General features: G+C 27.8%; 1 protein-coding gene across 5 annotated transcripts in view; it reads right to left on the minus strand.

The window, feature by feature from the left end:
* Positions 1-14,339, minus strand: part of Ptp10D (Protein tyrosine phosphatase 10D) — a 212,031-nt gene that overhangs the window by 57,000 nt on the left and 140,692 nt on the right. For 4 of the 5 annotated variants that reach the window (XM_075358144.1, XM_075358140.1, XM_075358143.1 and 1 more), the window contains exons 11-16: positions 12,500-12,652; positions 10,262-10,367; positions 7,977-8,143; positions 3,810-4,097; positions 2,298-2,576; positions 459-556 (exon numbers count right to left, since the gene is read on the minus strand). In XM_075358144.1, coding sequence (XP_075214259.1) covers positions 459-556; positions 2,298-2,576; positions 3,810-4,097; positions 7,977-8,143; positions 10,262-10,367; positions 12,500-12,652 — 1,091 coding nt within the window. The remainder of the gene's footprint in view (positions 1-458; positions 557-2,297; positions 2,577-3,809; positions 4,098-7,976; positions 8,144-10,261; positions 10,368-12,499; positions 12,653-14,339) is intronic. The other variant, XM_075358141.1, reaches the window with a different exon arrangement.

Here is a 14,339-nt window from a genome sequence, read left to right on the forward strand (position 1 = left end):
TTTGTGTTATATGCAGATTTGGTCAATTTTGAGACAAAATGAAATATATGAAAATGTGATCACTAACACAACACAAAAGATCTGGCTTGTTCAGCATATTTTAATAATCTGACTGAACACTTAAATAAATTTCAATCTGTAACTAACTGTCATGACAGAATGTTGTCACAGTCCAACAGCCCTGAACATGTTTTAAATGTTTAAATATATCTATATAATAAGGTTTTATTATATTGCTGTCAATAAAGATTTTATTACATATTCATTTAAAGTGACATTTTGTACATTTAATGTAACAGATATAATCGGGACAGTAAATCAAACCAGATACTGTTTTCACAGCTTTCTGAATTGGACAGTTATATAACTTCAACTGAAGAAATAATCCAGTGAAAATATAGCGGGGAAAAAATTTCCATACTAAACAAATTTTAAATAAAAAATAAAATAAGTGTTACCTCAAATGCATTGAACTCTCCTTTTGGTGTGTCCCAAATTAAGGTGATAGCTGTGTCAGTAATTGATGTGGCATTTATACCAGTAATAGGTTCTGGATCTGAAATGCATCAATAAATAACTGTTTTAAAAAAAATTAAAAATGAAGACACATGCCCACAGGGATGCACATGGAATAAAATATATTATTGCTATTGCCATAATCTGTTAAGCCTTAGTGACAGTATCGGGCACAGGAACTCTGTTAAGGCACACCAATAATGACTATTTAAAAATATATGGCAATTAGTCTATTAAGTTATTTCAGTCTATCATAATGAATTATTCGATACCACAATTTTAACTATAAAGTGGAGCTTATGAACTATGATTTAATTTTACTCTCAATCTATGCCAATCTTCATGCCAAAGTGGTAGCATCTCAGCCTTTCATCCAGAGGTCCTGGGTTTGAATCCCAATCAAGCATTTTTTGCACACTACAAAATTCTTTTATCATCCTTTGATAACTGTAAGTGGGCATAGGCATATTGTTACTGCATAAATAAATGTAATACTTGTTACATTACATAGTAAAATTCCATTATATTTGAAACAATTAAGTTCAAAATTTTGAAATGTACATGCACTGGGGACAAGAAAATTAGAAGAGTTTATCTTAACAGTATTTTTAATGGTTGACTGAAATGTAAGAATTTTACATTTAGATATCTTGTGTAGCTTTGTTGAATCATGTTGTTTCATGTATCCTGCACTTTCATGACAGGATTGTTAATTAAAACCTAGCACCAAAATGATGGCCGGGGCACTGAAACAAGGAACCAATGTTATTGAAATATAATATTCAGGTTGGCCTCAAATTGTCAACCTTCAGTATGACAAGGAAATTTTCTAACTTTTGCCACCACCCTGACAAATTGTTTTACAGACAAAAATCGAATATTAAAAGTTATATGTACATATTTCATGCACCTAAACAAATAATTATGTATTCATAAAATAATATCTTTTTGCTACTTACAAAGAGGAAAAATTACAAAAATGCAATTTAATATAAAGTACTGAAATTAACTACGCACAAAATTAAGCATTTATTTAATTACTCTGATAACAACAGGCAACTCTAACAAAGGCAAGTCTAATTAACTAATTAAACAAATGTTGTACTGCATGTTCAAATTTAAAAATTAAATAAAATAAAGTTAAATAAACTACAAATTATGTAGTTATGATTTATCAATTTGAAAAAAATAATTACTTATGGAATTTAGCAGTAGCTAGCTAAATGACCCTTCTCTTCCTTTTTTACTCCTTTCTACAAAATGAAGGTTCATTTTCAGAAGCGGAAATAAGACAAAAAAATATGAGATTATTTTCTGATTTTTTCATTGATCACTCTAACCTTGCAGTTTAATGAAGAGCTTTTGAAATAGATCTGCTCATTGCAGAATTGAGCTGGATAATGTGCTCCTTTTAGAGAGTGCATTTAAATTTTTGTTTTTTTTGTTTCTATAAGAAATGATTTGATTTAACTTAAAATTACTCATTATACAAACAGTTTTATTCTGTAATAGCAATACTATGAACTAAATAAATACAGATATCCAATTACTACTCTAGTTATCTAAATAATACATCTAAATAACTTCTTTAATTAAATTCATTTACCATTATAATTTTATTACATATATATATATAATTGTTATAATATTATTATAGATCATATTTAAAACTACTCTAAACACACAAGGGATAAGTAAAACACTTCCCTACTACCTAAATTAAATTATTATTTTTAAAAACACAACTTTATTATGAATTGATAAAAAAAAAATTAACTTACAAAGACGGTCCTGGCGTTGGAGAGGCTGGCTAAGAACACCATCAGATACAGTCCAAACAGTAATGTTGTACAATCGACCAGGAGTTAAACCATTGAATGTTACTTTCCATTCGGTATCATTAGCCAGTTTTTCTTTAATAGGTGTGCTAGGATCTGACAATGAAAATCTATACAAGTCAAAATGCGATGATGTCTGTGGTGTTGGTGTGTATCGCAATGTAACAGAATCAGTTGCCTGCTGATTGTTTACAACAAGCACTTCTGATAATATTAACGGCACTGAAAGCAATAAAAAGGAATTATTAATGATTAGAGAAATATAACATGACAGATAAATGAAAAGAATGGGTTAAACACTAGAGACTAACATAAAAATTATAACAGAAAATTGAAGAAATATTCCAGATAAAAATAGTAAAAGTACAACATTAAATAAAAGCTGTAAGTCATTTTATACAAACCTGATTATGAATTAACCAAAAAACACTCTTTTTAAAAAAATGATAGACTTTTTAACTGTGGCAAGTGTTTAAACTGTGCAATGTAGGTGTGTAATATTGAGTTTATTTTGATGTATAGTAACAAGCATCTCTGAAATGGAATATAGGGCTCGGAAATCTGAATTTATAGGAACATTTATATGATGATCTTGGAAATGTGCAGAATTACATCATTTATTAGCAGATGTGGCATAATATCAAGAAGAAAACTCATTTCAGTAACTTCCACTGATTTTTATCATGTTATTTGCATAAACTGGCTGTACTGATATTACAGTAATTGCAACTGTAGCATCAGTGTCAAGCTTACAGTGTTTAAAGATTGATTGGAGCCTTGTGATATGCAAAAGTGGTTAATAGAAAACTAAATTTTAATAATGTTGACCTATTTTCTGAGAAAAATCCTAAATTTTTTCATTAAATGTTTAAGAAGGGTTACAAATCAAAAATTATAAAATACAATAATACAAAAAAAATCTTATCTATGATGATATAACATCACGCACAGAGAACACAAAATAATCGTAATAAGTAAACAAAGAAAATGTGTATGAAATACACATTCATGTATAAAAGTGTACACATGTACGTGCACACACTGTACACACACCCAGATACAGCGAGAGAGAAAGGGAGGGAGAAAGAGAATGAGAGAGGAAGACAAAAGCAAAGCAGATAAATAAAACTTATTTACTGGTATTTAATATTTAACTACATTAATTTGGCTAACAAAACATAATAAAATAAAAATCTACAAAAAAAAATAAAGACAATAAAAGTGGATAAAAATACAAAAAAGAAGATAAAAATAGTAATAAAATATATTCTCTAAAGCAATATGAAAATCGAGTCCCAAAAAGAATAAAGCACCTTACAGAAACAACATGTTATAAATATTACAATTAATAAAATACAGTAATAATAAAAAATGAAGTTAAAAGAACAGCAAACAATAAAGAAAAGACAATGTAAATTTATTAAAAGAAAATTTTATAGAATTAAGAGGACTCACTGGTCCTAGTAGTTAACGGTGTGATGTCACTTTCCAGCCCGTATGATACTGTGTGAATTTCAAATCTATATTTAACTCCAGGCATAAGATCTTCTATCAAAGCTCGAACAGGTTTTCCATCATCACTGCCTCCCCCTGTCATGTTCTTAGTTTTCACGATCTCTTCATCACCTTCAACAACTGCCCATGATATTATGTACCATTCAATACGGCCTTCTGGACGGGGGAATTCTAACGTAACATTTGTAGAGTCCACTAATGGTGCTATACTGGACACTGGGTTTGGACCTGAAATTTAAACATAATAATTTATTACACTCTGTTATTATAATTAAAAAGAATGTAGAAAGATTTTAAATAAACAAAATTATTAACAAATTTAATATATCGATAAGCAAATATAAAGTTTACATGCTGATTGTGAATGTGTTTTGTGCAACAAATGAATAAAATCAGCATATTTTAACATCTTACTAGAAAAAACAATTAAGTTAATTACTAATTTAAAATGAAAACAAATTTTGTCTTCATTAATCAAGTAGAATGGAGAGGACCAATGATTAACATTATGCAAAGTTAAGTAACCAAATAAGAAAATATAACTATTTATTATTTTCAATCTTTTGAAACTTCACATACTAGCAGTGAAAATTAATTTAATCCGCTAGATAATAAATTGATGTTTTTGAAGTTTCTTATAACAAAATACTTGTGAACAGTAAAAACATAAAATTAAAAAAATTATAAAAAGATAAGATTTACTTTTTAAGTTTGATAAGATCACACTTTTTGTGGTCATTTCTTATTTTTTTTGACACAAATGACACTTTTGAATTCACTTTTTTATTTTATTAATTTTTTTCTTAATTTATTCTTACTAACTCTGAAAATTATTAAAAAACTGCACACCTGGGATATGTTAAAACACAGATTTTTTAATGTATTTTCCATAACTGTGGAATAGATTAATTAGTCGCAGAGTCTAGTATGAATAGTTGTTAATTAAAATTATTTTTTAGTTTTAAACATCACTTAACCCACTTATACGTTCATTCATAACTTAAATTCATTATCATATCATGCAAATGCATTTACTAACACTTTAAAATAATTTACATATCAAATGAGTGATCTAGAAGTACATACCATTATGTACTATAAATTACATTATTATCTATAAATAAGAAGAAAAGTATAATTTGAAAATCTCTAAGTTTAGTATAAATTCTTTATTTGAGCAACACAAAAATAAAAAATACATACAGAATACATTAAAAATAAATTAGATAAAACAAAAAAAAATACTATGAACAATATAAACAACTGAAAATTGTTTTTTTTTTTAATAATTTAATGAGGACATTGAACGCTAAGAGAATATCAACCACAATATTGCTCTTACAGCACAAGTTTTCTTGAACTATTTATATATTTTTTTAATGTGATGATGTAATCTAGATAATATTATTTTGTTTGAAATTTACTTTTTCTTTTATTCAAGATAATTAACACATTAGGTGATCAAAAGTTTAAAAGTTAATGTTTTTATTTCTTCTCTTTCAGACAATAATATATGTGTAGATAGAAACCTTCAAAAAGTTTGTATTAGTTTACCTTACATCCAGTACATAATAAGACTCAAAAGAGTGAAAAAATATACATAAAGTATTTATACAATAATAAATATCATTGAAAACATTTCTAAAACTTACAATACTGAAATATTTAAAGTAGCACACAAACCTAACATAATAAAATATTTAAAAAACAAAAATAATAATAAAATAAACAATCTGTGTAGAATTTACAAAATTAAATGTAATGATTTTGATGGTATTTCTATAGGAAGATCAAATAGAGACTTTAAAACTAAATTTCTTGAACATTATAAAAATTTCAGAAATAAATTAGGTTTATCTAACACGGCATACCATTTAATAAACAACAAACATTCTACTTCTGATATTAACACAAATTTAAAAATATTATAAGATGACATAAAATTAAATATATTACAAAAAAGTTACATTTTAAATGCATACAAAATTTCAATTTGATAAACCATCATACAGTGTTTGAGAGTGACTGTCTTATAAAAAACTGCAACAGATAGTAGCACTAGAATACAAATATGTGAAATTTCTTTATTATTTTTATTTTAACATTCTTATTAGGCAATAACAGAATTATTTCAATCATGACTGAGGATGCAGGATCCTGTGAAAATACTTTCATGAAATTCTTATCTCAATATTCCATTCTTTGTGGTTTAAAATTAGTAAATCATTGTATAAAGTATAATTATTGGAAAGTGGTGATAAAGAAAAATAATAAACAATATATAAAAACTATTATATTATCACTTCAGGTGTGTTGAACATAAAACAAGGAAGATGAAACTGGAAAAGTGAAAAAATCCCAGACCTTGTGCTTGGGACTAATTGATTTAAAGCAGCATGCACAAACCAAATAAAAAAAAAAAAAATTATCTCATTTTTAATGCACTGGTACAAACTTCTAGCAAGAATTAATATAGAAACATTTATAAAGAACTAATAATCAGTGGCAGCTCGCATATAAGAGCACTGCGGAACTGCAGCACTCCGTATTTTCACTTGATGTCGTCTATAACATTTAATATAATGAATCATTTTTTCTTTAATTCTTTCTTTATACTTGTACAATAAATAATGCTTAAACTTAATGTCAGTTAGCCATCCCCCAGTTTATGAAAAAGATACAAAAATCTTCTTATGGAACTGTGCGCTTCACAGTTTCAGCAACATGGTGTTAGGCTGTTGTGGGCATGCACACATAGGAAGCTGCATACGAGGCTGAGAGGGAGAAAGAGCACTGTCACTCTTGCAGTGCAGACTCTCGCATCTGGTGGAAAGTAGTTAGTTTTTTTTTTTTACTCTGCGTGTGTATGGAACGTTCCTTGTTCCCTTTTATAGTTTAGTCGGTCGGTGGAAGAAATATGAAACTGGGTTAGTTGTTTTTTCAGTAGGGATCAGAAGATGACGGAAAGCAAGGGCCTCTTTAATTGCTAAATCTGCCCAAATCATGCTGGAAGAGTGAAAGAGAAGGTAATTAGTAACTACTAATTATGTATTTGTTTCTGTGTACATAGAAATTTAAATTAAGCACCATTGGACTAGTGTTTTTAAGTGGACATTAACTAATAATACTAAAAAAATTATCTGTATTGGCATTTTATTTTATTCGAAATACGGTTTTTAATCAAAGTGTGCTTAAAAACCATATACCGTATTCTTGAATGTGATAAAGTGTAGAATTAGATTAGCATCTGCTTCCAGTTATTCTATTTGATTAATTTTTTTCAGTTCTTTTATTTTACAGAAAACTTTAACCACGGCCCTGAAAAGTCACAGAAAAAAGTTTCTAGAGTAGCACCCCCACTAATTTTAGCTACGAGCTGCCACTGCTAATAATAGTAATAATGATACTAAAAGCTACTTTATTCCACACCTCTAATAATTTGCTAAGAATTGTAATATTTTAAAGTAATGAAAATAATCAACTGAAAAGTCTTGTATTTTCACAAATGTGACTATAGAGTAAAAAGAAAAAACATAATGTGAAATAAACTGTAAGTCCAAATTGATTTTTATTACAACTAAAATCTATAAGTACTGTTCTATAATTTAAAGACCTCATCACCCATTTTCCACTAACTTAAAACATTTCAGTATTTGCAATTTTCTATTTCACAATATTTGCAGAGAACACTACATGAGGGATTACTGAATACGAATCTTACTAGTTTCATGGAAATGTCTACATCTCAGATTTAAGTTATAATTCTGTTTATGACCAATCCTTTTTAGATATTAAAACCCATATGTTAAAAACTAAATATTTTTAATACATATTAATTTTAGTAGTAATGATAAAATTATTTCAAAATCGTCAGTTACCATCTAATTCCAGTGATTTCATATTAATACCATTGAAAAAGTTACTTGAACAAATATATATATATATATATTACAAATAGTAGATTAATTGTAGCTTTTATTCTTTACAAGTTTTTATATCACATTACAGCACACTGTGCTAAAAATAAAGTAGCGGTTAAAACCTGCAACTAATTTTAAAAATATTAAGGTAAATCTTAATAAAAAGTTGAAAAAATTTATAACTTACGGATTGTATGATTGACTTGTTGAGGATGGTTGCTTTCAACACCAAAACTAACAGTATTAACTTGTATAGTATATCTTTCACCAGGTGTCATATCTGTTACTTCAGATTCAGTATGGCCTCTTACAGGAGGCAGTTTAACCCATGTATCATCCTCCTCTGTTTTATACCTATTCAAACAGAAAAAAATAATCTAAAAATTACTGTATAATAATTGTAAATTAACAGGTATTGTGTTTTAATAATCTATACTATTATTTAAAGAGGAAGAAGATTTTTTTGATCGGGATAAATAAAAATACTACCCGATCTATTGCTACTAAATTTTTACCCGTGTTTCTTGGCGTAACTGAGAAAGGTTTCTGGATATAATTAATCTAAAAAAAAAGTATATTTTATTTATTTATGCAGTAGCAGAGATTTGCCAGTTGAAGCACAAATTTTAATGAATTGTGAACTGCGAGTATCACTGTGTGAGCTGGGTTTGAACTGAATGATTATGAATATCTAAAACCAATTTCTAGATTTTTTTGAAATTCTGAACAGATTTTTGGATTTTTTTTGAAACCCTGTTTTAATTTCTTGGTAACAAATGAAGAAATCAACCTGATTTTTTGTGAGTGTAATTTTCATGTGAATAAACCAATTTCTAAATTTTTGATATTCGACCTTGAAAGGGAATCAAGATAAAAAAAATTTTTAACAGTGATTGTACTTTTTCCCGATCCCCATTACAGCAAAGGGCTAGCAAATACTCTTCAGATAAATATTTAAAAACCATTTTCAGGTTTTTTTTTTAAGATTTTTTAAGGGATGCCCCCCTCTCAATGGCCACTGACTCAAGATGGCCACTGCCACCATTACTGTTGTATGTCTAACTGGCTGCATCTGCCTCCTGTTACTTAACCAAAAACAAAAAATAAAAAGATTGACAGCTACGGGAACCACAAGATACCATATAGCTGCAACGGGAAGCTGGTATTTAATAACAACAAACACATTTATTAACAAAAAATAAATAATTAACTCACCTTTAAAACTCTGTTGAATTTAGTTATGATACTGGGCACAACTATCATTAAAGATCTAAAATGTAATTGGTTAAATCACTCATTTTAATACCCCTTTGCTAATTCAAACAGAACATTCAAAGTATCACTCCTCCTTGTAATTAACAATTTTTATAAGAAAAAATAAATCGATAACAAAATGATGATATCATGAAAAAGCTCACAAATTAGTAAAAAGCAATTTCTGGGTATTAAAATTTATATAGGAATCATCAAAATATGTTATTCTATAAAAAATAACACTTTTATTATTTATAGATGTTTGTATGTATTACAGATTGCCATTATCATGATCTAAGAGTAGCGGTTGAACTACTTAGTTTTCGTTGATATAATAAAAAAAAAATAGTATAAATACAAAACTCAGAAGAACAAAAATAAGCAGGTAATGATTAATGGGTGAGTGAAGTGCTGTAAAACTTCCTTTCATTATCTACTATTTCAAGGATTATTTTTACCAATGACAGAATCATTTACCAGCTTTCCTATTGTCTTTCTGATTAGACTTTATTATTCTAACTCAATTACAGTTGAAACTTTCCTTATCTTGCAGTAATTAATCTTTTAGGTGACAAAAAAAAATGTTAATCATTACATTAAAAGAGAAAGACATTTTGAGATCAGTTGCATTTTAACAGAAATGGCTTATTGAAAATGAACTCTGGGCACTGTTCTTTTGATGGGTTCTGATTAATAACAGCCTGGTCAGGTGATCTAAATACCATAACAAGTTAAAGGCATGCTCACTACACTAACAAGGGTATAGATGCCTATGAGCCTCAATCGATCAATAAAGTTGTAATACATGTGGTTTAAACATTGCTATTTTTATTTTATATAAATATAATAAAAGTATTATTATTTTTATAAGTGAAATATACTTCTTAGAATTGATAATTACAAAGAAACACACAACATGAATAGGAAATCCATCCAGCTAAGTTGTAATGTTTATAGGTTTCAATTCAATTTCTTTTATGAAACTGATTAACCATTACCGTTTGAAATCAATTGATTTCAGTCACCTAGCATCTGTTCAAACGGTTCAAATCAATAAAATAATCTGTTTGTCCCAAAAGACAAACAGAAGGGATAAATATCTGTTTACTCTTCGTTATCAACAAAGAAAACTAAAAAATCCGACAAATTATTTTTTGATTTACATATAATCAGAAATACTTATAAATATTAACATATGAAAGGTTGGCAAGTACACACCTTATAGAATATTCTGAGAATAGAGAATTGTCTGGTTCTTTCCATCTAACAACAACTGAATTACTGGTAACTTTTTCAATAGTCAAATTAGTAGGAGGTCTTGGAACTGAAATAAAAAAAATATATTTTATACATTTCAGCAGAAAGACTGTAGAAATAATTAAAATTAAAGATAGTAAAAATAATTAAAATTAAAGATAATTAAGTAAAAACCAATTCTTCAATTCAAATCTTTATATTTTTAATCCTCCCAACTTTAATACCTCCAGTTCATTTAATACTCTATAGTAAAAATCTGCCACAAATAAACCTCTTAGTTCCTTAAATTAAGTTATATTAAATCCATTTGCAACGACCATTCTCAATGCTACTTCGTGAATTCACTCATCTTTAAGTAATTATCTTCAAATTACTTTAAAAATTAACAAAAAATAATTTCAAATATTAAATTCTGGGTATATTCTAAACCCACCAGGTTGGTCTAATGGTAAACTTGTCATCGCAAATCAGTTCTTTAACAGCTGATTTTCGAAGCTGAAGGTTCAAATACTAGTAAAGGTAAGTTGCTTTTATATAGATTTGAACACTAGACAGTGGGTACCGGTGTACTTCGGTGATTGGATTTCAATTAACCACACAACTCAGGAATGGTTGGCCTGAGTTCATACAAGACTACACCTCATTTCCATATGATACATATCATCTTCATCTCATTGGACCATGGGGATTGCTTATTGTTCACTAATTGAACATAGTGCACAACATAAACATTAGAAATAACAATAAATAATAAATGGAGAGAGTAAAACAAATAAATTTTGATATTTAATTAAAACACTTGTCTATATAAATTGTGTGCAAGTTTACTATTTTATCTAGAAATTACCATAAAAACTAGCAATTTAATTTTACAATATCATAAAAATTAGTCTTTTGGTTTACAAGCAGGAACAAATCCTGCTAACAATTACAGCAATCAATGATTTTTAACGAATTTTTTAATATTTTTGATATAATAAATGCTTCAAAAGTTTGTGTAATGTTTTGCATTCATTATTATAATGGATACCTGTAATAAATTAAATACATATGGAACATGACTTAAAAATAATATACAATGAAAACTGATTGTTCATTCTGTATATGTTTGGCTTAGGAGAAATTAAAAGTGAAAGCGGCAGGAATTATAAACACTAAAAACTTAGATTTAGATATTTTGATCGATTAAATTATGAATCCTTTATGAAAAATGATTGTTTATAAGGTGTAATTGATCTCTGTGACAGAGTAACGGCGTCTTCCTTTCATTTCATTTCTTCTGACTTTTGGGGTTCTAGATTTAAATGCCAACAGGCATGGCATTTCACAATACAACAAAATCCATCTCCTATTTTTTTTATCAGTATATAAGAGTGCAACTATCCTTAGGTAAGTATCCTTAGTAAATTATTTTTATTATTGATGATGTGGAGGCTCAGCCAAAATTATTAAAAAAAGACAGTCATAAGAGATCTACTTAAAAAATAAACTTGAATCTCATCTTGACATAATCTGATGCTAAATGGTTATTCTGTTTTAGAAATATTTAATAAAATCAAAAATCAATTATTTTGCGTACAGCCATAATCCCTTGTTGGATAGGAGTTGCCTATATAAGTTCTAGGTTTCTCAAGTTTTAATAGTCCTCATTTCATTAAATAAATTCTAAAATGTATAATTGTTCATACCGATTATATGCCCATCCCTAAGTCTGATGACTAAAATTTCAGTACTGTTAACAACTTTTATAGTAAAACTACTGTACCAAATTTAAAGTTCCTACAATGGCCCCATAAAAAATTTAAATATTAATATGGCATTAAATACTCCACCCTTTTTGACAGATTAAGTTAAAATTTAATGGTATCAATGCCTTGTATACAGAAATAATTGAGCTACATTTCAAGTTCCAACGGTAGGCATTTCAAAGACGTTTATAAATTTTTGTTTTTTTCAGTTAGAAGGGGGGTGATCATGAAATGTGAGGATTTTTTTTGCAAATCTTCACTCCAAAAAATCCTCACTCAAAATTTTGATGGATCACCCCTTTTTTCTTACAGCTAAAGCTGATGGCAGCAGCTACATGGGCATTGCTAGGGAAGTAAACAAAATAAGAATTTATCTGTAATTGTACGTTACAAATTATTTTTATAAGATTATTATGTTCCACACATGCCACAATAAAACACATTTACTTACACACTGCTTGAAAATAATCATGAGGTTCACTACGCAGACCATGACTGATTGCAAAAACTTTTATTTGGTAACCGGCACCAGGATACAAGTGAGTCAAAGTTAATCTCTCATCAGTTGTCATAGTAGTAACAGCCTCAACATCATCTGTAACACCTGAAAAAAAATTAGTATTCAATCCTAAAGTCGATAATACGAATTGTAATTAATTTAATTCAAATGTAAAAAAATAATTTAAACAGACTACTACTTTAAAAAAAGAGAGATTAAAAGTGACAAAGTGAAAATTATACGATTATGGTTCATTATATTACTACTGAAAATTACTAAATTTAGAGAAAATGTTTTTACAAAAAAATCTGGTACAGCCAGAGATAGTCTGGATCTTAACAACCCGGAAGTGAAAGGATTAAATAACTGGGATGCAATTTACCAAACTGACCTATTGTATTCTGAATACAATAATTTATTTATTGAAAAATATCCTTACATGTTTAGTCACAATCATAATAAATAATTTAAATAGTCATTTAATAAGGTGAATAAGCAAATACTAAATTTAAATAAATTTGAATTGCTGTAAAGCTTTATCAAATAATACTTACATTAAAATAAATATATATATAAGACAATAAAAAAAACTTTATTAAGTAAAAACATTATTAAAACATTAAAGTAAAAACTATTAAAGTAAAACATTAAAGTAATAATTATTGCTATATATCTACAGAATAGAAAAAAATTAAAGATAATTTTTTTTCTAAATTCATAATTAATAAGAAGAGTTAACTTTTAAAGTTAATCAGGTTAACAGTACTTATCAATAATTAAAAGTTGGTTTGACCCACATACATTGTAAATAAATTTTTTAATAAAATAAGTAATTTTGTGAAAACAAAATTTATTTATTTTTTTGTTTAGACATGGTCTGTTTTAAAGAATCTATTAAATTTAATACTACCATACTTTATTTAATACTTTATATCTAGTGAATAAAATGACAGTTCATTGATAAAAAATGTTTAAAAAAATGTTTTCAGGGAATAAAAAATTTGTAAATGATTTTTTAATAGGTAAAGATTTAAAACTTCTCCAGTGACCTATAATTACCGATTATCAAGGTACTGGCTGGTTTAGGTATAGGCTGGTTTACATATTTACAATACTATGTATGCTTTCCAAATTTATTTCTATGTTACCATGTATTTTTCTGAATTTGACAAATAATCACAGCAATTAGCATTTTTCCAAATCTGATCGCTAAATACTATACCTTTTCATTTGCAAATCTATCATTTATACTTATTTTTAAAAATCCACAAACATGCGATTATAAACAAAATGTAATGTGAAGAATGCATTCCAGATTTATTTATTATTTTTATATTATATTAGATTTTATATTATACATAAAGAGGCTTATCATACGTTCAGGAATAGCCCGGACAGTCCTGGTTTTTTAGTGCTGTTCAGGGTTGCAAAAATGTCTGAGAGGTTTAAGAATTTTATGACTGGCAAGGATTTTTTTAATTTTAGACCTGTATGTTTGACATCTCGTTTTTAAACATTCTCTTACGGCCGTGCATCTCTCAGCCGACCGTGAAGCCTGGGCTGATGTCGATTTTGATGGAGGCATGGCTACCGGTCTCACCACAATTTTTTACTTATTTGGCAACACAACAGGGGCAATGTGTTTATATTGTTTTCATGTATGAAGTAACTCATCTACACATTTTTGATCATTTTATCTCTATTCATTTTTTGTCTCATTGTTTAGCAATCGACAAAAGAAAATGTGTGTTTAATGTTAACCAACATACTTTGCGTTTATAGACCTAGAAAA

The sequence above is a fragment of the Lycorma delicatula genome, chromosome 2, assembly GCF_047948215.1.
Source record: "Lycorma delicatula isolate Av1 chromosome 2, ASM4794821v1, whole genome shotgun sequence".
NCBI lineage: Eukaryota > Metazoa > Arthropoda > Insecta > Hemiptera > Fulgoridae > Lycorma > Lycorma delicatula.